The sequence below is a fragment of the Cetorhinus maximus genome, chromosome 9, assembly GCF_964194155.1.
Source record: "Cetorhinus maximus chromosome 9, sCetMax3.hap1.1, whole genome shotgun sequence".
NCBI classification, from domain to species: Eukaryota; Metazoa; Chordata; class Chondrichthyes; order Lamniformes; family Cetorhinidae; genus Cetorhinus; species Cetorhinus maximus.
In genome coordinates, this window is record NC_135887.1 from 16,245,404 (window position 1) to 16,270,278 (window position 24,875).

The following is a 24,875-nucleotide window of genomic DNA, read 5'->3' on the forward strand; positions in this document are numbered from 1 at the left end:
AGAGGATATAAAGGGGGTGAGGATGGAGGTGAGAGTTCATGGTCTGAAGTTGTTGAACTCAATGTTAAGTCCGGAAGGCTGTAAAGTGCCTAATCGGAAGATGAGGTGCTGTTCCTCCAGTTTGCGTTGGGCTTCACTGGAACATTGAAGCAGGCCAAGGACGGACATGTGGGCATGAGAGCAGGATGGTGTGTTGAAATGGCAAGCGACAGGAAGGTCTGGGTCATGCTTGCGGACAGACCGAAGATGTTCTGCAAAGCAGTCACCCAGTCTGCGTTTGGTCTCTCCATGCGGTCTCCTCTACATTGGAGAGACCAAATGCAGACTGGGTGACCACTTTGCAGAACACCTTTGGTCTGTCGGCAAGCATGACCTAGACCTTCCTGTCGCTTGCCATTTCAACATCCCATCCCGCTCTCATGCCCACATGTCTGTCCTTGGCCTGCTGCAACGTTTCAGTGAAGCCCAACGCAAATTGGAGGATCGGCACCTCATCTTCCGATTAGGCACTTTACAGCCTTCCGGACTTAACATTAAGTTCAACAACTTCAGACCATGAACTCTCCCCTCCATCCTCACCCCCTTTATATCCCCTTTTTTCACTATTCATTCTCACTTCTTAATTATTATGTTTTTATTTTTTAATCCACTTATTTTTAGTTCTATTTTTATTTAAATTAATTTTTATTCATTGTTTTATCCTATTTTCAATCTTTTTTCCCACCACCCCACTCCAACTAGGACCATCTGTCACTTGTTCATGTTGTTCTTTCCACATTGCTTAACCTTGTCGTGCCATTATCACATTCAGCTCTCTGACACTAATGCCACCACTAGCACCTCCTTTAGCCAGTATCACTGTCATTAACACCCCTTTGTCCTTTTGTCCATGACACCTTTGGCAATATCTCCTTTGCCTCCACCTATCACTGGCCATCTATCCAGCTCCACCCTCCTTAAACAGCATAAATTTCATTACATTTTACTTCTCTTTAGCTCTGAAAAAGAGTCATAAGGACTCGAAACATTAACGACCTGCTGAGTTTTCTCAGCATTTTCTGTTTTTGTCTCCACAGTAACACTTTGTCTTAAGCAACATCTGCTTTCGACAGACTTGTCAGGATCCTGACTGTTCTGATTAACTGTGACCTGTAATAAAGATTTTTTTCCTCCCCATAATATTTCTGTCTATAATGATGAAGTGGAATTGGTAGATAGCTGACTTAAGAGTTTTGTTGTAACTCGATTGAAAAATAATGCTGCCTAAAATAAATATTTTGATAATGTATTGTTTGTGGTCCTGTGAATTTTATCAACACCTTTCCTTTATATTAGGTGGGATCCACAGCAGTTCAGGTGACATCAGCAGAGCGGACGCGGGTCCTTGGCCAGTCTGTGTTTCTGAATGACATTTACTATGCTTCAGAAATTGAGGAAATCTGTCTGGTGGATGAAAGCCAGTTCACATTAACTATTGCCAATCAAGGCACACCATTGACATTCATGCACCAAGAATGTGAGGCAATAGTGCAATCTATTATCCATATAAGGACACGTTGGGAATTGTCACAACCGGACTCTATTCCACAGCACACTAAAATACGACCAAAGGATGTTCCAGGAACACTGCTGAACATAGCACTTCTGAACCTTGGAAGCTCAGATCCAAGCTTACGGTATGTTTTACCTCCTTTTATATTTTGTTATTAACAGTGTGGCTGAAAATTCTAACACAGCATCTTGAATTCGATGTGTTAAATTTGAATGAGTTGCTATTCCATTCTGAAACATCTAGTTTTCATTAACTGAATAGCATACAGGCTTAGCTGTATAGGATGCTTGACTGCATGGAGCTGTAATGAAGCTCCAACCTGGTTCAGAACACGTTCAATAATCACAATTTCTGAAATATCTGTTTATTGACTAGAAAGGGAACATTTTAAAGAGAGGTCCTCTGTATCATCATCCCTCCAGTTCCCAAGCCCTGTGACTGACAGTAGGAGAGCAAACATCAGAATTCAGTGCTGTAGGAACCTGCCTATTCTTTATCATTCTGTTACCACAAGTTAGTATCTTCAGAATTAGTCGTGCTAGGGGTGTGCATTCCCCACCCTCGTGTGCGTGGATAAGCAAATTGATTTTTCTCTGCCCTGTCCATGGGAAAATCTAACCATCAGGGCTTACACCTTTCACCCTGCCCCATCTTTAGGGTGGCAAACCCTCTTTGAATGGCCAGGAATCTCACAGAATCAATATCAATTTCCTGGTGGTTATTGAAAGCAATTGGAGATTTTAACATGTTATTTTAAGCAAATAAGTTAATATGCACAATAATTCATACACAGAAGCTCATCGTTCGTTGCAGAATGGTGATCTGCTGCCAGCGTGATAACATAAGACGTAAACCAGTACTGACATGGGCTGCGCATGCATTTTGCACTCATAAATGTCGTTGCCTGTTTTTTCCCACCAATTAGATTAAAGCTTGCATGTGTTTTTGTGGAGAAGACTATGCACCAATTTGCTTTGCAGTCAGAGGGAACTTCTAGCTGCTTTGCACCCAGTAAATGTTCTGGTGCAAACTGTGAACCACTGTCCCAGAATCCCTTAGCAGGCACCGTGAACGTGTTGAAGAAGCGACTCCAAGTAACAGAATGGCAATCATCATGTCTCTGGCTGCCGGTTTGCTTGGTTGGAGGCTCGGACGGTTGCTCAGCAGCTGCCCCTTGGAGTGAGTGTGGTGTGAGCGGGCGGGGCAATCGGCACTTCTGTAGGAAGCAAGTTAGGCATCCAAGGCTGTGGTCCCAGGGATGGTGCATGTCCAAGCAGCTCTCTCCCTACCCGATTCGGGAGTGGAGACGCTGGAAGGGAACCAGCGGTGCCTCTGCCTCATTCCAGGAGCACCAACTGACAGGTTGCCGAGGAGTGGGGAGAAAGCTGGGTCTGTGATACCAGGTATCACTGCCGCCGGCTCATCCCTTCCTGAGCAGTGACCAAGAGTGAGTTCCACTCCGTTTCCATGACCGAGAGTAGCCACCCCATCACTGCTGAGCTGCAGCTGATGATCCTGGGGAGGAGAGGCAGACAGGAATCTGTGTCTGAACCCTCAGAAAGTGGCACTGAATCACCAGGCAGTTAAACTAAATGAGGCAAAATCCCATGCCCCTGATGATCTGCTAAATGCATAATCTTTTTTCCAAAATCCTCACTTCAAAATAATCCCAATTGCACTGAGAAATCCCTCCGTAAATCTCAAGCAAACTGCATGAGGCAATTAAGTTACTTGTTTCAAAAACAGAAAATGCTGCGAAAACTCAGCAGGTTTAGCAGCATCTATGGAGGGAGAAACAGAGTTAACATTTCAAGTCCATATGACCCTTCTCCACAGGGCAGTTAAGTTACTTGTCTCTCTGTCCAATGGCTCCATTCTTAAGTAAAGTAGGTCCCCATGCTGAAACAGATTCACTTTCCTAAAGTCAGTCTTACTGTGATGTCACTTACGCCGACATCTTCCAGAATATGACCAACCAGTATTGGCAACCCTCCCCGTCTTCCAGCAACTAAACTGCATAGTTCTAACAAGAAAAGTTTCATGAATTTTAACCCATTTGGCTATCCCTACTGATAATGTTTACGCATTTATATGCATTTTTATTAGCTGATGTAAAGTTTTGTTAGTGCTACCTTAGTAAAGGGTTGAAAATCACATGAGTGGAATGGAAAGTGAGGTGTGGTGGGTAGGCAGAGTTTGAAATTTTTGGAAAGAAAATACGAAGGCTGTGACTATTGCCTCCTTCAGCTGCTGACCTTCAGCTTGCTGACTCTTGAACAAGCTCTTTCACATTCTCACCATAACCCATAAATACTCCTACTTGTAAAGGCTTACCTGAGTTAAGTCCACATCTGGAAGAAGGTCAGAAGAAATAAACCTGAATTGAAAATTGTGCGAGGAAGAAATATTAATTGAGAAAACAAAATGAAATAGAATTGATGCACAATAATTTTATTATACATTATCGTTTAATTATCGTTAATCATTTAGCAGACTTTGTCATGCCTGATCAGAAACTGCATGACATGACTTCCCACTGCAGAACTTAAGTTGGCTGCGCAATGTGCTCTTGTTTTAAGTGTAAAGCCCATGTCAGGGATCAAGGCCTGTAAATGCGTGGCACCAGCAATTTTGAAAAGTTTAAAATGGATCGATTAAATCAAGAGGTACAAATTAGATTTAATTTGGTGCTTCTGAACTATAATGTAGCTGTTTAAAGAAAGTTCCGAGTGGAAAGTCTGATGCCTTTTGTTTTAATGTTTTACTATAACTTGAGTATATCAGTGCTGAGAGGAAATACCCTCCCTTGTTGTTAGTTAATCTAGAAACAGATAGCGATGACAAAGTTCATCTGTAGAAAGGAATGAGTATGTGCAGATGTTTATTTTATTTTTTAATCAACAGTATATTGACCAATTCATCACTATGTAAAATGTGAGTGGCCAACCCAAAAATTAATGTCTTCGAACATTTGCTTTATATATCAATGAAAATTAAGGGAACATCAGATCAGAATCACAGCCCTCATTGTACCACTTCCATTGCTGTAATTATTGTGCAGCATGTTCCAATATGGGCTCACTGAGAAGAAATAGTATCTTAATGTTGTAAAGTGAAAACATTTGCTAATGCATACCATGAAGTATCCAAGCTCATTATCATGATCCAGGAGCATACTGTTTACAAATTGTTGGATATTTATAGTAGTATATTTTAGTTTCTGAAATCCATTTACATTATGACATCAGCATCAATGCATATAGTTCCTGCTTTGTACAAAAGCTCTTGCTGCTGTCTCGATGTGCCCTGAGTACAGTGTTGTTTCATGTAATATAGCTTCAGTAATATGTGGAAAAGATACTACCTTGTTCAAAAATTCTTGCAACTGTCCATTTTTTTTAAGAATCTTAGCTTCACAGAATCCTGTGAAACCTAGAAAGAGATGGAAAGTAATCACTGGCACAGAGGCAACCTTTCAATTGACTTTGGGTGAGACCCCATATAATTCACCACCGTTACCCAATCTGAGGTTGAGAACAATCTCCCAGAACACATCCAAAATTACTAATGATTCCTCATCAACCCAAACCATTTATTGCTAAGATCTGAAGTGTCCTCAATATCTCAACTGCTGAAACAGTAAATACCTTCAGCAGCATAGTGGAACCTTTGATGAAGAAGAATGCTGGAGGATGGAATACCGGGGTGTTGTAGTCCTTTGTGTTTGGCTGGATATTGATCATCTCACGGCCGTTTTTTTGAAGTAAAGCCAAAAGGCTTCCTGGTAGTACGGCCAATGTTCCTTGCTCGGCCAGTGCTGCCAAATAGGTTAACTAGTCAATCATATCAGTGTTGCTTGTGGCATCTTAGCATGTGCAAAAAGCTGTCATGTCAAACAATACATATCGCTGCATTATGAAGCAAATTATTTTATCTTCACTTCACTTGCATATTTTATGTCTTGCGAAGGTCTTTCAAATTTTTATTTTCCAGGGTGTTTTGTGGAATTTCTGAACATTATACTGCTAAATATATAAACACGGGCTTTCAAATATTGCTGTTTTATTAAATTTTATACAACCAGACTCAATGGTGACATAAATGGCGTGGAATTATGACTTCCATTTCCACAGTTGTGAAACCATCCAGATGCTATAAAGAGATAAGTGACTGGCTTTGCGTTAAAAAGCAGTCACGCCTTTGACAGTTTCAAATAAGATCACCAACTCCCAAGAGATGTGGTGTCATGGCTATGCTATAGCCTGTAGAATAGTTTATTTTCTAAAATGTATGTTTTTCAAAATTCACAACTTTTCTAGTTCTTATACATTTTTAGTTCTAATCATTTACACTCGACAGGTTTTCCTGTGTCGGTTTCACCAATACGATTCACATCTCCCTTCATAGCTGACCCATACCATGCCAACCTTCTGCTCCTTATACACAGTCAGCATTTCTAAACTTAGTATCCATGTTTCTGGATGAAAAGCAGCAAGGACACATACTGTGCAGAATGTTTGTGTAAAGAAACGTGGGGCTAGGGGACGAAGGGAGACAGGAGAGGAAGATGAGTGCTCATATTGAATTTGAATTGAGCAATGTGGGGATGCCTCTAGGCATGGGGGTGGGGAGAAGAGTGCATGATTAAAGAGGGAAAATGGTGCCAGTTTGATGAGAAAAAGAAGACTTTGACTGTCAGTGTGGCAAAAAACAACCGCTTGAAAGCAAGATTAAAACAGAATACTAATACATATCCTTACTAACTCAACAGTTTCTGCTCAACAGTTGAGTGAAATTCCAAATATTTTGCCATAATCTTTTGTGCAAGTAATGGATTATTAGGTATATCTGCAGCTTCAGTTACGACAAACACGTGTCCTATGTACTTTTGTGTGACTGTATGCTACCATCTGTATTTAGGACTATTCTTTGGGGCTGTAAGATTATTTTTGAGCTGTTGGTCAGGTTTCGCTAATTTTCTGGGTTGGCATATATTTATGACGAGGAGGCAGCGGTTTACAAGATGAGGATACTGGACAAAGTTATAATGAAGTCAGATGAAAGGAGACACTGGACTGTTGCTATATTCACAGTAGCCCCCTGTTATGGCACAGCCGATGGTAAATGTTGAGTTGTTCAAATCCCAAAGGGAAACTTGAAACAACTGCCACAACTTGTTTTGCAATTTGTATAAATTTCGAGATATGTGCCTTGATTTCAGTAGTAATAAGACCACTGAGTCTTATATGTTTTTGCAAAGCTAGATTAAACATTTATTAATAAAAAATGATTTTAAACACATACGTAGTTTTACAAATTACTACTATGATAACTTCTAAATCGCCTACTTAATCTGACTCCCAGTTACACTTCCGTTAAGGCAACAGTAAGACACACAAATTTTAAAAGACCCAGGCAAGGTGACACACAATACGCTGAACCAGTCGAGTTCAAAGTGAGTTTTCTTAACTTTAGTTCTTTGAAAACAGCAACTTGAGGCAAAGATGCTGAAGGCTTTTCACACTTATTAAATCTTAAAAATTCCTACCCTTACACACCACCTTTTCTCCTTTATACATATTTTCCCCTTTGAATGCAAATTCTCATTGTTTCACTATGTCTTTGGACTTTATCTTCCTGATAATAAAAATCTCATAGCACTAAGTTTTACCAGTAATCTTTGGGAAATAAACACTGTTTCTAAACTTCACCTGGCTAGGTGACACATTTCACTCCTCCTTTGAAAACAATTTTTCTGGTTTATTTAAAAATGCAACTGTCCTTTTACCTTACATTCTAAACTGCCCCCATGTTTACATCAAAGCCTTCAGACCAGCTACCTTTAATCCAAGTTTTCTCTCTCTCTCTCTCTCTCTCTCTCATGTGCACACCCCTCCCCCGTGCCCCCACACATACAAACACAGATACCACTACTTACAATAAATTCCAATAGCATTATGAGAATTATTATATCTTCCTGATACCCTCAATTCCTCAAAAGTTCTCTACCTCTCAAAGCAGCAACAAAAAAAGCCTGAAAGAAATTTTTTTTTTTGATCTACCCTTTGTGAGCAATGTGAAGGAGGGCGCAAATTTGAGAAAGAGCTCTTAACTGAGTGTTAACTAACCAAATTAACTATCAACAAGCAGTGCAAAGCGTCCTTCAGCGATGCGTCTTTCTGGTTACATATCATTTTACCCAGTTGTCAAATGTAGAGTTGGGTATTTGTATATTTGATCATCTTGACTATTTTGGTTGTCCTGATTTGTCAGAATGTATCATGACTCGCATTCTGACATTGTGGGTATTTTCATGTTTTTTTTCTTCATTCACAGGATGTGACCATTGTTGGCAAAGCCAGCATTTGCTGCCCACCCCAAATTGCCTTTGAGTTGTTGGTGGTGAGCTACCTCCTTCAGCCACTGAAATCCATGTGGTGTAGTTACAGGAATTACAGGAGTTTGACTCAGCGGCATTAAAGGATCAGGGATATAATTCCAAGTCAGCATGATGTGTGACTTGGAGTGGAACTTGCGGGTAGTGGCGTTTCCCTGCATCTCCTGCTCTTGTCTTTCAACGTAGTTGAGGTCACAGTTTTGGAAAGTACTGTTGGAGGAGCCTTGGCGAGTTGCTACAGTGCATCTTGCAGATGGTATACACTGCTGCCAGTGTGCACGGCTGATGGATGGGGTACAGGTCAAGTGGGCTACTTTGCCTTGGATGGTTTTGAGCTTCTTGAATGTTGTTGGAGCTGCACTCATCTAGGCAAGTGGGCAGAATTCCATCACACTCCTGGCTAATGTCTTACAAATGGTGGACAGATTTGCAGAGTCGGGAGGCAAGTTACTCGCTGCAAAATTCCCAGCCTCTGACCTCTTGTGGCCATAGTATTTATATGGCTGGTCCAGTTAAGTTTCTGGTCATTGGTAACTGTACCCTCTGCCCCCCACCCTGGGATGTTAATGGTGGTGGAATTCAGCAATGGTAATGCCGTTGAGTGTCATGGGGAGGTAGTTAGATTTTCTGTTGTTGGGGGTGGCCATTATCTGGTATTTGTGTGGCACAAATTTTATTTGCCATTTATCAGCCCAAGGCTGAATGTTGTCCAGCTCTTGCTGCATGTGGGCACGGACTGCTTCAGTAGCTGAGAAGTCGCGAAAAGTACTGAACATTGTGCAGTCATTGGCGAACATCCCCACTTCTGACCTTTATGATGGCGGGAAGGTCATTGATGAAGCAGCTGAAGATGGTTGGATGTAGGACAGTAACCTGAGGAACTCCTGCAGCCATGTCCTGGGGCTGAGATGATTGACCCGCAACAGCCATAACATTCTTTCTTTGTGCTAGATATGACTCCATCCAGTGGAGAGGTTTCCCGCAATTCCCTTTGAGTTCAGTTTTTCTAATCTTCAGTACTATAGCCAAGAAATTGTCAGAGCCTATACCATTCTGTGAATGATGATAAATGCAGTGGTTTCACTTTCCTTTCTTGCCATTGGATGGATACAGAAGAAATATCAAAGATTCCAGAAATTGGGGAAGAAGCAAAATGCTGTATGTTCACTTGCAGTCACAATTTTTCTGAGATTTCTTCAGCTAATTTTGAAGAGGTAAGTATAGTGAAGAGGTACGTACAGCAAAATGACAACCACTTTGTTCAGGGAGGCAAAGCTTTTGAGTGGAGTTCATTTAACTGTTTTCTCCACTTGCTTTCAAATTATTCCAGATCATTTACCTGGAATGAGCATGGTTTTGACCAGTTTCCAAGGAATGAATTTGTCATGTTTGTTCATTGCACCAAACAGTTAAGTTTGTATGTGCTAGTTTCTTTAGGGATTGAATGTGAGAGTGGGAATCTTGTTATCGCATTTGATCCAATTCATGTGCAACTTTGGTCAAATTCAAATAAGTATCGGTGTCATTGACTGTATCTACTTTCCATTCTAAATGGTGTTTATCAGCTGTCTCAAACAGGCTAAATGTTTTTATGCAGAATTAATATTTGCAACTGGAAAAATGTCGGCTGCAATGATGTACACTACTACCATGTTGTTTCCTTGGGTACAATTTTTAATTTTGCATTTATGTTTTTTCATTCCCGTAGGTCTGCTGCCTATAATCTCCTGTGTGCCTTAACATGTACCTTCAACCTGAAGATTGAGGGTCAGTTGCTGGAGACATCTGGACTGTGCATCCCTGCAAACAACACATTGTTTATTGTCTCCATCAGTAAAACCTTGGCAGCGAATGAGCCTCACCTGACACTGGAGTTCCTTGAAGAGTGCATATCAGGATTCAGCAAATCCAGTAAGCACATTTTTGTTTGAAAAATTATTTGGAAGCATTGCAGTTTGGAAATGTGTGGATGGTGGAGTGGTTAAAATACCACCTTTTCACTTTTGGGCCAGACCGGTATTTCCTGATGGCTTTAAATATACCTCTGTATTTGTCTTCAGCCATGACTTCCCTCTGATCTCTTTTGGCAATGCAAGAGATGCAGAGGGTAACCTGCTCTAGTATGTTCCACTTTCTGTTTCTTCCCATTAGCGTCAACTCGGTACCTCTTCCTCATGGTTGCAGCCAGATTATAAATGTGCTTTGTTAGGATTTACAGGAGTGTGCCACTGGGTGCTGAGGCTCCAAATAGATTAATTTTCCACCAGGTTGAAGCAAGTGTCACACCTAGCAAGCCTGACAGCAAAAATTGCAACTTCCCTCCCCTGTGAGCCCACGTATAATCGACCTGAGCAAATTAAACTTGCTGCTGCTACTAGGTACAAAACAAAATGTCTGTCTTTGCTGTAAGGATGCCCACAAACAAAATGATCAATGTAAAGGTTTTCAAATTTAATAAACTCTTTTTGTTACAGGTATTGAACTGAAACACCTTTGTCTGGAATACATGACACCCTGGTTGTCGAACCTGGTTCGTTTCTGTAAGCACAATGATGATGCCAAACGTCAGCGGGTTACTGCCATTCTGGATAAGTTGATCACAATGACCATTAACGAGAAGCAAATGTACCCTTCTATCCAGGCAAAGATCTGGGGCAGCCTTGGTCAGGTATTAATGCAATTTCTAATGAAATGCTACCAGATTTAATTACTCTAATCTGACTATTTTTAAACCAGCGCGGCTAAAATAAATTGTCCACTGCTGCATTTGTAGCCAAGTGGTTTTACAAATCCTCTTTGTTTGCAACTGCAGTTGCAAAAAGCTTCTCTCACTCGGATGTGAACACAGTGACAAGGCCACATTTATTTTTCTGAGTAGGTGCTTGTGGACCTTTTGAACCACTGAAGCCTTTATGATAGTGGTGCTCTCTCAGCAGTGGTAGGAAAGGAAATCTAGGATTCTGATTCAGTGGTGATAGTCAAAGAGGCATGTTCTAAGGATTGCCTTTGTTGAACAGAAGGTTGTAGAGAAGCAAAGGGATACAGGTAGTAAGCAAAAGAACCTTGCAACATTACCTGCATTAAGTTTGTCGCACATTCTGTTCATTTTCATTTCCGGGTTTGATGCAGACGTAACTTCCTTGTAGCATTTCAAAGAAAATTCTAGTTTGCCTGAAGCTTTCCAGGGCATATTTTTTAAAAAGGATAAAATAAATGAACATAACTTTTACAATTTGTAACCCATGTGTGAACGGAAAATATGATAGTTAAGACAGGTTAAACCAAAAAAAAAACTTTAAAATACACAGATAAAATGAGCATTCCAAAGAAGGGCTCCATGTGCTCTGAAATTATTGATGCCAAATTATCAGCGCAAAGCATCAAAGTCTTCATGCTGACAATATCCAATATTTTACTGAAGTCAATTAAACCTAATTCTAATCAAATATAATGTTTCTGCCATTTAGGCTTCTCATTACAATTTTGATTTCTGGCTTATTAGGCGATTTGTAATTGTATAATGCCATTGCTCCATTGTCAAAATTGGCAACCGTCTTGATATCTTGTTAAAAATTCTTCTGGTGGTATATCTTCAGTCATTACTATCATTACATTGAGACATTTTTCCTCTTTACAGTTGTCTCTGGCTTGACGTACTTTGGTACTTTTTTTTTGTCTTATCCCTTGTTTGCTCTTGCAGATCACAGACCTGCTTGATGTGGTACTCGACAGTTTCATAAAGACCAGTGCAACAGGTGGTTTGGGCTCTATCAAAGCAGAGGTCATGGCAGATACTGCAGTAGCCCTGGCATCAGGAAATGTGAAACTTGTTTCAAGCAAGGTATGAGGAGAGATAAAACCAAAATACTGCAGATACTGGAAATCTGAAAAAACTGCTGGAAAAACTCAGGTCTGACAACATCTGTGGAGAGAAAGAGTTAACGTTTCGAGTCCAGATGACTCTTCAGAACTAAAGAGAAGTAGAAATGCGGTGAAATATGTACTGTATAAGGTGGGGTGGGACAGGTGAAGCTGGATAGAAGGCCAGTGATAGGTGGAGGCAAAGGAGAGATTGCAAAAGTTGTCATAAACAAACGGTGGAAGGGGTGTTGATGGTGGTGATACTGGTTAAAGGAGGCGCAAATGGTGAGATTAAGAGTAGAAAGCAGGATGAGCCAGTGACAGATGGCCCTCGTGGGGCTGTGGTGGGGGAGGGGACAGTGTGGGAGCAAGGATAGAAATAGGCTAAAAGGTGGGGATAAAACAATGAATGGAAATACATTTTTAAAAATAACAATAGAAATAGATGGGGGGGGAAATGTCTATAGAAAAATTTTAAAAATAAATATTTGAAAAGGGATCAAAAAGGGGTGATCATGGAGGAGAGAGTTCGTGATCTGAAGTTGTTGAACTCAATGTTAAGTCCAGAAGGCTGTAAAGTGCCTAATCAGAAGATGAGGTGTTGTTCCTCCAGTTTGCATTGAGCTTCACTGGAACATTGCAGCAGGCCAAGGACGGACATGTGGGCATGAGAGCAGGGTGGTATGTTGAAATGGTAAGCGACAGGAAGGTCTGAGTCATGCTTGTGAACAGACCGAAGGTGTTCTGCAAAGCGGTCACTCTGTCTGCGTTTGGTGGTGATACTGGCTGCTAATGGTGACGTTAAGAGTAGAAAGCAGGATGAGCCAGTGACAGACCAGATGCAGACTGGGTGATCGCTTTGTGGAACACCTTTGGTCTGTCCACAAGCATGACCCAGACCTTCCTGTCACTTACCATTTCAACACACCACCCTGCTCTCATGCCCACATGTCCGTCCTTAGCCTGCTGCAATGTTCCGGTGAAGCTCAACGCAAACTGGAGGAACAGCACCTCATCTTCCGACTAGGCACTTTACAGCCTTCCAGACTTAACATTGAGTTCAACAACTTCAGATCATGAACTCTCTCCTCCATCCTCACACCTTTTTGATGCGCTTTTTTCAAATATTTATTTTTAAATTTTTATATATACATTTTTCCCCACCTATTTCTATTATTCTAAAAAATAATAGATTCCCATTCATTGTTTTATCCCCACCTTTTATCCTATTTTTATCCTTACTCCCACACTGTCCCCTCCCCCCACCACACCCCCACTCGGGCCATTTGTCATTGGCTCATCCTGCTTTCTACTCTTAATGTCACCGTTAGCACCTCCTTTAGCCAGTATCACCGCCATCAACACCCCTTCCACCGTTTGTTTATGACATCTTTTGCAGTCTCTCCTTTGCCTCCATCTATCACTGGCCTTCTATCCAGCTTCACCTGTCCCACCCCCCCTTATACATTATATATTTCACCACATTTTTACTTCTCTTTAGTTCTGAAGATGAGTCATCTGGACTCGAAACTTTAATTCTTTCTCTGCACATATGCTGTTAGACCTGTTGAGTTTTTCCAGCAATTTTGGTTTTTGTATGAGGAAAGATATCTCTGATAATTTGGAATATAACTTGGAGTCATTTACTCTAGGAATTTATGCTCGTGTGGAGATATCAAGCTCAACGACCTTGTGAGTGATGGTATGGTTGATGCGGTACTAAGCCAATGAAGATCAGAGGTTGCAGGTCTGACCCTTGGTCTATGCTGTTAACTGATCTCAATTAATAGAGCAGTCGGGATGTTAGCATCCCTGGGCTAAGGAAGAGTCAAATGAGTCTGTCTTTCCTTTTTACAGTCTCCTATGGCCCCCACTGAAAAATGTGCACAGAAGGATTCAAACACAAAAGCAGTCTTGACTCCCCATTGTCAATTGCCTGTAGACAGTCACTGTCAAAGTTCACCCCTGAAGAATGTCAACTTAAGCGACTTAATGGAGGTCCTCCAGCAACCAGAGGATTCATACCTCAGCATGACAAAGGAGGGCGAAACATTTTATCAATTGAAGTTGATGCAAATTGGGAGCTCTGCGTAAATACCATACTTCACCCGAGGGAGGTTCTGGCAGCTTCGGGGCTGCTCAATTGTGGTCATCTTGTCTTAAACCAAGCTGTAGATGCTTTATATCTAAATTACTGTGTGGACCAGTTTGCAAAATAAAATGTATTTAGGTATTCATCTTTTGCTACATGTGACCATTCTTTTGCTGATCCTTCTCTGCAGGTGATTGGAAGAATGTGCAAAATAATTGATAAGACCTGCCTCTCTCCAACTCCTACTCTCGAACAGCACCTGATGTGGGACGACATTGCCATCCTAGCCCGTTACATGCTGATGTTGTCTTTCAACAATTCACTCGATGTGGCTGCACATCTCCCCTACCTCTTCCACGTGGTTACTTTATTGGTGGCCACTGGGCCTCTGTCCCTTCGGGCTTCCACCCATGGCTTAGTTATCAACATTATTCATTCACTCTGCACTTGTTCCCAACTCAATTTTAGTGGTAAGCTCGGGTCAAATAACCTTCTGTGTTTATATTGTATGGTGTGAAATGCAAGAATTTTGTAATTCTCTTTAACTTGCATTTTTTAAATTAATACTTCATTTCAGACTTCTAGATTTTGCAGTTTGCCTTGTATGTGAACTTTTTGCTGTCTCAAAAGAAAGTGTTTTGAAACAAATGCTGTATTTTATTTTTGTTGGAAGAATTGTGGGCAGCTGTTTCTGTTCATCACTAAGACAGTCTACTTGCATTTCTTTAACATTGCCTGCCACTGCTTTTACCTCGACTCATTCGCTGCTGAAATCCTCAAATCTTGGTTGCCTCCCAACTTGACTGTTCCAATGTTCCTCTCACCTCTGACTTCCGCCCTCCATAAAATACCAACTCATCGTAACCTCTGCCTGTACCCTATCACACACCAACAGCCGTTCACCATCAGCCCAATTCTCACCCTAGTTCTCACTGATATGTTAGCTTCCAACACCTCCATCAAAAATTTTCTCATTTTTGTGTTTAAATTTCTTCATGATCTGACTTCTCCTTACCTCTATAACTTTCTCCGATCCTACAGCACCCCCAGACCCAAGAACAGTAATTCGCTGTGGATCCATCCTCTTCCTTCACTCCATCATTGGTGGCCATTTCTTTGGCTGCCTAGGCCCCATGCTCTGGATTTCTTTCTCAGATCACTCTGTCTCTTCATTCCCTTCCCTCCTTGGCGACCCTCTGTTCAAGCTTTTGATCACCTATTTTAATACCACCTTTCTCTCAGCATCCGGTTTTTAATTCTTAAAATTATTTTACGGGATGTGGGCACCCCTGGCAGAGGTAGCATTTGTTACCCATCCTAATTGCCCTTGAACTGAGTGTTTTGTTAGGCCATTTCAAAGGGCAGTTAAGAGTCAACCACATTACTGTGGGTCTGGAGTCACATAGGCCAGACCAGGTAAAGATGGCAGATTCCCTTCCCTTAAGGATATTACACCTCTGTAAAGCTTATTGGGACATTTCTTTTCCACAGTGAAGGCATTAATAAATGCAAGCATTTTTGTTATCGGATAGGGATGGTATATCTGGGAAATGTGCCTTTCTCACAGTTTTGCATGTACTGTTAGGGGTCAATGTGTGCAGGTCTGAAGCAGCGTAGAAATGAAACAATGTGCCCTGACTCTCTGAAACGCATTCCCATCGGGCTAGTGCTGCTTTTAGCTTCTCATGACATGTCCCTTAAGTCAGCACGGATGTTGAGGGTATTTCTGCATTTTGACCCATGTTTGCTCGGAATCTGGAAATGTTAGTACTGATTGGTGTTTACTTGAATTATTTTAGCAATACTAGGCCAGTTGAGGAAAGATTGTGCAACAGTTGAGAAATAGTTTCAAAATTAATTTTCCAGTTTGTGACCTATCTTTCAAAATAATAGTTATTAGTACAGGAATTTTTTAATTGAAACATTTCATCTTTTAGGCTTAATATTTGAAACCATCTTAAATATGAGGATTATTTTTTTAAACTGTTGAGTTTGATTCCTTTGCAGCTTAATTTTCTACATGCTAATACGCTCATCTCAATTTGAAAATAAAAAGCAAGGGTCCCTTTGCTCTGGGGCTTGTGTATAATCTAGGCTAACTCTTAAATGTAGAGTCAACAACATGATACCTAGGCTGAAAGGGTTAAATTGAGGACGGGTTGCCTAATTTTAGGTTATATTCTATTGAATTTTCAAATGTTGGGTGATCTAATCTAGGCACTTTAGTTGTAAATATACTCATAGGGTAAATGCAGAGAAACTATTTCCTTTAGTAAGGAAATTCAGAACAAGAGGACATAATCATTTTCTCACGCACAGTGGAAGTCCAGAACAAACTTCCCCAAAAGGCTATAGATGCTGGGTGAATAAAAATTTTCGGGAATGTGATTGTTTTCTGTTAAGTAAAGTTATAGAACAAAATGGAGTTCAGGTACAGAACATAAGGAATAGCAGGAGTGGGCGAGTCAACCTCTTGACCATGATCATAGTTAATCTACCTTACCGCCGGTTTCCTGCCAGTTTCTAATATATGCTGATAACACCCAGCTCTACCTCAGCACCATATCTTTTGATTTCCTTAGTGTCCAAAAATTGAGACTAATTTGATCTAATTGGAAAGGCTGAACAGGCTCAAGCTGTTGAGCCTGCTTGCTGCTATGTTTCTCTCCACCTGAGATGGCAAACGGCACCTTGGTTTAATGTCTCCTCCAAAAGGTGGCCCCTAGCAGTACAATAGTTCCACCAAAGTATCTGTCAGGATTATGTGCTCTAATCTAGAGTGCAATTGAACACAACATCCTGCCTTAGAGTCAAGAGTGCTACCACTGAGGTCAGCATGTGTTTACTTGGTAAAAAAGGAAGTTGGGTTCTGATGCTCTATTGATGAACCATTAACTGTAGCAAATTCATGAATTAGGAAATCTGCTCTCATAGGAACAAAGACCCAACCCTTGACCCTTCTATCCTTGCAAGCTGCCATCCCATCTCCAACCTCCCTTTCCTTTCTAGATTCATTGAACATGTTGTCACTTCCCAAATCTGTGCCCGTCTTTCCTGCTACTCCATGTTGGCATCCCTCTAATCAGGTTTTTGCACTCCCCCCTGCACCACTCCCCAAATATCTGTCCTTGGTCTCCTTCAATTTCATCTACATGTTGCCCCTTAGCGACATCATCCGAAAACAGTGTCAGTTTCTAATATATGCTGATAACACCCAGCTCTACCTCAGCACCATCTCTCTGAGCCCCTTTAAATTGTCAGATTGCTTGTCCAACCTTCAGTACTGGATGAGCAGAAATTTACCCCAACTAAATGTTGAGAAGCCTGAAGCCATTGTGTTCAGTTTCTGCTATAAACTCTGTTGCCTAATCACTAACTCCATCCCTCTCCCTAGCAGTTGTCTGAGGCTAAACCAGACTGCTTGCAACTGTAGCATCCTAAATGGGGATCCAATCATGGACTCTCAGAAATGTAAGGGTACTAATGTGTTGTCGGGTTCAGGAGCCTGCTTTCGTGAATATGAGATACAATGGGCGATGGATGAGCGAGACTTGGTGTAGGATAAACTAGGAGCAACAATAATTTTGCATGAGCTAAAGTTTAACAAGGTTGAAAATATGAGGCTGGCCAGCAAAGCATTGGAATTATAAAACCTGGAATTGGCAATGGCATATATGAGAATTGCTGAGGCAGGGGTGAAGGCGAGTCATGTGGTTGTGGTGGTGGAAATAGGCAGTCTTTGTGATGGAGAGAATATGCTGTTCGAAGCTTACATAAGGGTTGAGTGGGATGGCGAGATTGTGAATGGAGGTGCAAAGTGCCTTTGCAAAAATGAACCTAGAAGATCCTGATCTCCATGCTTTAACTGATCTCTGCTGATGGCTGTCTTTAGCATCTCCAGATGAGTTCAGCTTCTTCCTGCCAATTGCCCTCTATGGATCCTGGCTGGAAAGGCACAATTGCATGTTCAGTGAAGACAGAATGTCTCCCTAAACTGAATAGCCTCTTGGCAGCCACCACCCAGACGTGAGTGAAACACTACTTGAGCAAGATACACCAAAAGACTATTGCGACCTGTGGAACAGTCGCCCAGCATGTATCCCAGCTATAAGGAAAGGGCAGGAGGTTAATTAGGGGGTGAAAGATGAGGGGAGCGAAGTTATAAGGAGTAATTTAGTAAAGAATTTTCAGAGTACAATTATTTTATTAGAAATGGACTCATTTGAACTGTCACTCTGCATTTGAAGGTGTTGCTTACTGTCTGAGACATCTTGGGCATATTAGATGTATTGAATGCTGTGGCCGAGAACCACACTAAAAACAGTCGCCTGTCTCGTGTTCAGTAGAAGCAATGTCATTTAAAGTAGACTGGTTAATGACTGTTACAGCAGTCAGAGGATTGTCATGAACACATTAAGCCTTTGATATGCTAATATCCCACCCAGTGAATTTTTTGGTTTACGTATTTAAATAAGTTTGCAGACTTTTGAGTGAGTGTGCTTTACAGTTTGAAAACCAAATTTTCCTTTCCTTTCTAACAGAAGAGACTAAACAAGTGCTGAGGCTCAGTCTAACCGAGTTTTCATTGCCCAAGTTCTATCTGCTCTTTGGAATTAGTAAAGTCAAATCAGCTGCTGTGATTGCTTTCCGATCCAGCTATCGGGATCGTTCCTTCTCGCCTGGATCCTACGAGAGGGAGACTTTTGCTCTTACTTCCCTAGAAACTGTAACTGAAGCCTTATTGGAAATAATGGAGGTAAGAGAGAAACAGCTTTACAGTCACAAATGCAGAAAAACATGCAGCTCTTAATAGAATAATTAATTCTGGCACAAGCCAGTAAAGAATCTGATCCAAAGCAACAAATCCCATGCTGAAATAAACTTGTATTATTTAGGCTCCTTATTGATGATTAATAAGATTCAATTTTTGAATCAATGGGCATATTTAATAGTTGTGAACAAGTCTGTCAGATATAATGCAAAAGCTGATGAAATGACTGCGACGTAGAGCACTACTGTAACAGTATGCACTTGCACCTAGCAGAACACAGCTTGACACCTGCCTGCCACACCTCTAAATATGAACTTGACTTGGCCAACCCATAGAAGAAGGGAGCAAGGCCCTTCATGGAAGGAGAAAGTAGAGTTTGAAACACTCTACCATGATTTGGCAGGCACCCAAGACCAGGTCCCACTTAGCCCAAGACGGATGTTTGGGTTTTAAGTGAAGGCATGAAAATTGTTTGCTTTAAATGGGAGATAACAAGGAAAAACATCCAGAAGTCATTTTTGTCCACTTATTTCCATATCTGGTAGAGTATTGTTGATGTATGTATTTTTATGCAATATATTTTAAATTACTGAAGCATTTTTTTGAAACTTGTGTTCATCTTCAGTCATTTTCAAATTGCAAAGCTAGTTTCGTTACCCTCTTTTCACTGTTGAAAATGGGTGTGTCACTGGATATCATTGCAATGGCACAGCGGATGGTAAACGCTGACTTGTTCAAATCCCAAAGGGAAACTTGAAACAACTGCCACAGCTATTTTGCAATTTGTATTTATTTCGAGATGCATGCCATAAATTAAACCTTTATTAGTTAAAAAAAATGATTTTAAGCACATACATATGTTTACAAATTACTACTGTGATAACTCCTAGCCCCCCCTAGTTAATCTAACCCCAGTTAGACCTCCATTAAGGCAACAGTAAAACATTGATTTAAACAGACCCAGGCAAAGCACGCACCCTAGACAGTCGAATTCAAAATTAGTTTTTCCTTATAGACAACAACTTGAGGCTCAGATGCTGAAGGTTTTTCACATTTGTGTTAGATCTTAAAATGCTTTCCCTTACACACTGCCTTCTCTCCTTTATACACACTTTCCCCATTGAATGCAAATTCCCATTGTTTCAGTATGTCTTTGGACTTTACCTCTCTAATAATAAAAATCTATCAAGATACTAATTTTACCAGTAACCTTTGAGAAAAATGAACACACTGTTGCTCAATGTCTTCTGGCTAGATGTAACATTTCACCCCATCTTTTGAATTAGTGTTACTCTCGTTTATTTAAAAATGCAAATGTTCCCTTTACACCTCACATTCTAAAACTTTACCTATTCAGCATTTCAAACCTAGCTTCTCTTCTTACATCAAAGCCTTCAGACCAGCTGTCTTTAATTCAATTAAGCCTATACCCCCCAACCCCCCACCCCCCCAAACACACACACATCCCACCCATAGACACAGACCCCACTATTATTCTACAATAAATTCCAATAACATTTTGAAAATTATTCTATCTTCTTGACAATCAGTGTAGAAACAAAGTAGTGTTATGAGCAGATATTTGCATTGGCTTGTGCCAATTTCAAAGTGTCAGTTGTAATTAAGTAGAGCCATTGTTTGACTGAAAAATGTAAACCAAGATGAATAATTGATGTTGACTTTTTCAGTGTGTGGCCCATCCCTCAAGGGTGCATTCAATATTAAACTTTCTTGGCTGTCAGTTTATGCTTTGACATACTTTATTAGTGTGTAGTTGGAATAGTTAAACTTGTGATCTCCAATTATCTAAGTAGTAATGTCATATATTAAAAAATGGGCATCACCAGGTTAGTATTTAATAGGGTTAGTGGGGAGGGGGTGTTGTGTGTTGACTAGGCAGTGATCAAATAAAGTTTTTCAAAGGAAAGTTTCCAGATTAATGAAGGTCAATGGGGGAAAATGTTATATAATGTGGCAACATAATACATGATATTTTTGAAGAACTTGATTGTCAGAGTTGTGAAGTTGTAATAATCCATTATTTATTTTCAGGCCTGTATGAGGGATATACCAACCTGCAAGTGGCTGGACCAGTGGACAGAATTAGCACAAAAGTAGGTTTTATTAGTCTGCACATTGTACAAGAAATTAGTTACTTTTTTCCTGATGTTTGCAGTGTATGATTCTTTGATTTGTTTAGTATAATTACTCTCTCGATTTTGCCCCTGCTGCTGGCCTCATCAGGCTATGTGTCTCCAGTGCCCTGGAATACTGAAATTGGTGGCTGAAATTGAGAGTGGAGCAGAGGGATCAAACTTGTGTCCCACCATTTCACAATGCTCCAATGCGTTGCATCTCTGCTATTTCTCAATTGAAGCAATGAAATATTTGATGGTGTCACATAGCCAAATATGTCACTTAATTCTACTGAACACCCTTCTCGATGCAGAAGCATGCATTGTCCAGATGATGCTACATCTTTATAACTGGTACAAAAAAAAATCTGACTAGCAGTTGGCCATTTCCCTTGAGCAATTTAAGATTACTTGCTATTCCAAGCTCTGCATTGGAGCTGAAAGGTTATAAAAGTAAACTTATTGAAGCCGCAATTTGACATCACTGAGTCACAGAGGCCTACCGCACAGAAAAAGGCCCTTCAGCTCATCGAGTCTGTGCCGGTCAAACAAATACCTAACTATTCTAATCCCATTTTCCAGCACTAGGCCCATGGCCTTGTATGCCATGGTATCGCAAGTGCACATCTAAATACTAATAAAATGTTATGAGGGTTTCTGCGTCTACCAACCTTTCAGGCAGTGAGTTCTAGATTCCTACTGCCCTCTGGGTGAAAAAATTCTTCCTCTCATCCCCTCTAAACCTCTTGCCCCTTACCTTAAATCTATTCCCCCTGGTTATTGACCCCTCCACCAAGGGGAAAAGTACCTTCCTGTCTACCCTATTTATGCCCCTCATAATTTTATACACCTCAATCATGTCCCCCCCCTCAATCTCCTCTGCTCCAGGGAAAATAACCCCAGTCTATCCAATGTCTCCTCATAACTCAAACTCTCCAGCCCAGGCAACATCCTGGTAAATCTCCTCTGCACTCTCTAGTGCAATCACATCCTTCCGATAATGCGGATTCCAGAACTGTACGCAATGCTCTAGCTGTAGCCTAACCAGCGTTTTATACAGTTCCAGCATAGACTCCCTGTTCTTATATTCTATGCCTTGGCTAATAAAGGCAAGTATCCCATATGCCGCCTTAACCACCTTATCGACCTGTCCCGCTACCTTAAGGGACCGGTAGACATCCCTCTGACCCTCGGTACTTCCCAGGGTCCTACCATTCATCGTGTATTCCCGTGCCTTTTTTGTCCTGCCCAAGTGCATCACGTCACATTTATCCGGATTAAATTCCATTTGCCACTGATCAGCCCACCTGACCAGCCTGTCTATATCCCCCTATAATCTAAGGCAATTCTCCTCACTACTACCCCACCAATTTTCATGTCATCTGCGAACTTACTGATCAGTCCTCCTACATTCAAGTCTAAATCGTTTATATATGCCACAAACAGCAAGGGACCCAACACTGATCCCTGTGGAACACCACTGGACACAGGCATCCAGTCACAAAAACACCCCTCGACCATCACCCTCTGCTTCCTGCCACTCAGCCAATTCTGGATCCAATTTGCCATGGATCCCATGGGCTCTTATCTTTATTATCAGCCTCCCATGCAGGACCTTATCAAAAGCCTTGCTGAAGTCCAAGTAGACTACGTCAGATGCATTGCCCTCATCTACACACCTGGTCACCTCTTCGAAAAATTCAATCAGATTGGTCAGACATGACCTCCCCTTAACAAACCCATGCTGACTGTCCTTGATTAATCCCTGCCTCTCCAAGTGTAGATTAATTCTGTCACTTAGAATTGCTTCCAATAGTTTCTCCACCACTGTGGTTGCCATTAAGATGAGTTTACGGAGGGCTTTAATAGCTGTAAGGAGAATCCACCTCACCCTAACAGGATGGCTCTTAAATAATATACTCCGTGGTTTCAGAGAGAAACACTGGCACCAGAATATGTGAATCTGCCACATTGTGATCTTTCTACCTGGAGGAGAGCATACAAGCCCAAACCTGCTCTGAGGTTGCTGTGTGCGTTCTTTGCGGCAGCATTTGGGAGCACTAGGTGGATTTTTCCTCCCTGGGTTGGGTGGGATTTGAGTGAATTAAACCCATATTAGCAGCTTGGTGAGATTGGCTATTGGGCATCAGCTGAGTATTGAACTAGTGACCGCCCCAATTCTTGTGGGCTGGTCAGTGCTTGCACAATGCATTGTCTAGTATTATTGCAGCTTTGTCTCATACTTTATTAATTGTTCTCGCTCTTCATAGATTTGCATTCCAGTACAACCCATCTCTTCAACCAAGAGCCCTCGTTGTCTTTGGCTGTATCAGTAAGCGAGTGACCCATGGACAGATTAAACAAATCATTCGGATCCTCAGCAAGGTGACTGCAAAGTATTACTTAGACTTGCTGCCTTCCTTACACTGCCTTTTTAAACTCAAGTTTATAAAACTATATTTTACCTGATAGTTTCTAAAAGCCATGTCTCTGAACCAGTAATGATATTGCAAAACTTAAGGGGCCACCTCAAATGTTGAACGCTGGAATTGCTGTGTTTAGTGGTATTTATACCTCTGCTCAAATAAATGCTTGCTTTGAGATCGCACACAAAGTTTGCTTTTGAGATTAGATAAAGATCTGCAGATGAGCCTTTTCTGACACCTGGGAGATGCCACATTGGTAATGGAATATTTGTCTCCAAGTAACTGTTAGTTATATACAATGTTTACTCTTAAGCTGCAGAGCCACACAGCAACCCAAAAGTTCCTGTGCAGTAAGTGCACAAGTTGGCTCCTTCAAGTTATTGTGCGCGCTCACCTGTACAAAATAATTTGTGTCCCTGCACTTAAATAGTTCATTACAAAAAAAATATTAGTGGGTATGTTGGCTATGTACTCTGATAAATTGCAGCCTCTACCGTGAGGGGGATTTCCTCTGTGGGCCAACGAATAACAAAATCTTACACCCACTTATAAAGATTTTCTTTAGCATTTTATTACTAAAATGCACAGAGGCCATCATCTCTAATGTATACATGGCTTTTTTTCAGTTTCTATATATGGTATGGTGTAGGAGCAGTTGTGAAATCAGATTCAATAATTTGGATTATTTATGGACCAGTACCGGGAAAAATGAACTCTGAAGTTGTCAGGTAGTTGTACTAATTTACCATCCCTACCCTTAACTCTAATCCCACACTAGGTTTATGACTCACTGTGCTCTAAAGTGGCCTAGTAAATGTGGCCTTGCCACTTTTGTCCATATTCTGAAAACAAATGAATTAGCAAAATAATTTTCATCAAAGTCCTGGATTGTATTGAGCAGAAATTTGTGTTTGACAGTCCAGAAAACATCAGAACGAGATTTTATTTTAAAATCTTCTGCTGAGAGTCTACCTGTTAGTGTGCCATTACAAAGGTGGCAACATAGCTGAGCCAATATTTCATGGCCTGCATCCATCCTGCCGCTCTTCACCTCTAGAGTGAGCAAAGACCCAAAGGAAATGCAAATCATAACAGTCATGTGATGACTTTAAGCAACACTTCAATGATTGGAGAGCTGAATTGGTGATGGATCATGGGATGATGGATCTCGAATGTTTTTTCATGCCAACAAGTACTTATTACATCATGCTTCTGATGCACAAGTAGCTTTTGGTACAGGCATATTACAAATGGTTTGTGTCTCTACACATCAAGAACAATTTGTTTCTATTGTGTTGGCAGAACAGGAGGGAATTGGTGGGAGTATTTGGTTCCTGTGGACCAACAGCTTGCATTATTTTGCAGTGTCAAATTGCCTGGAATCCTAATTGATCTTGGACTGCATGGGGTGGAGGAGTATGCAGCAGAAGCTGCAAATGTATTGTATGCAGAGGGGCCAAGGAACATTTTGTGTTAAGAGAGTGACTTGCTTTTTTGCCACTTGGAATCCTTTATCTGTGTTTTGCCCTCTTGCCAACCTGGTTGAGACTGAGAGGCTGCATCAAAATGGAATGTGGTATCTCATGTTGGTGGCTAACTCTTTCTGTTTCAAAAGTCCCAATATAACTCAGTGTACAATTT

General features: G+C 41.0%; 1 protein-coding gene across 7 annotated transcripts in view; it reads left to right on the top strand.

Annotated features, from left to right (window-relative positions):
- nf1a (neurofibromin 1a) overlaps window positions 1–24,875 on the top strand; it is a 283,175-nt gene that overhangs the window by 208,322 nt on the left and 49,978 nt on the right. For all 7 annotated transcript variants that reach the window (XM_078548137.1, XM_078548140.1, XM_078548138.1 and 4 more), the window contains 8 exons: window positions 1,336–1,676; window positions 9,658–9,860; window positions 10,424–10,617; window positions 11,650–11,790; window positions 14,093–14,372; window positions 18,444–18,658; window positions 20,726–20,787; window positions 23,079–23,193. In XM_078548137.1, the coding sequence (XP_078404263.1) occupies window positions 1,336–1,676; window positions 9,658–9,860; window positions 10,424–10,617; window positions 11,650–11,790; window positions 14,093–14,372; window positions 18,444–18,658; window positions 20,726–20,787; window positions 23,079–23,193 (1,551 nt within the window). The remainder of the gene's footprint in view (window positions 1–1,335; window positions 1,677–9,657; window positions 9,861–10,423; window positions 10,618–11,649; window positions 11,791–14,092; window positions 14,373–18,443; window positions 18,659–20,725; window positions 20,788–23,078; window positions 23,194–24,875) is intronic.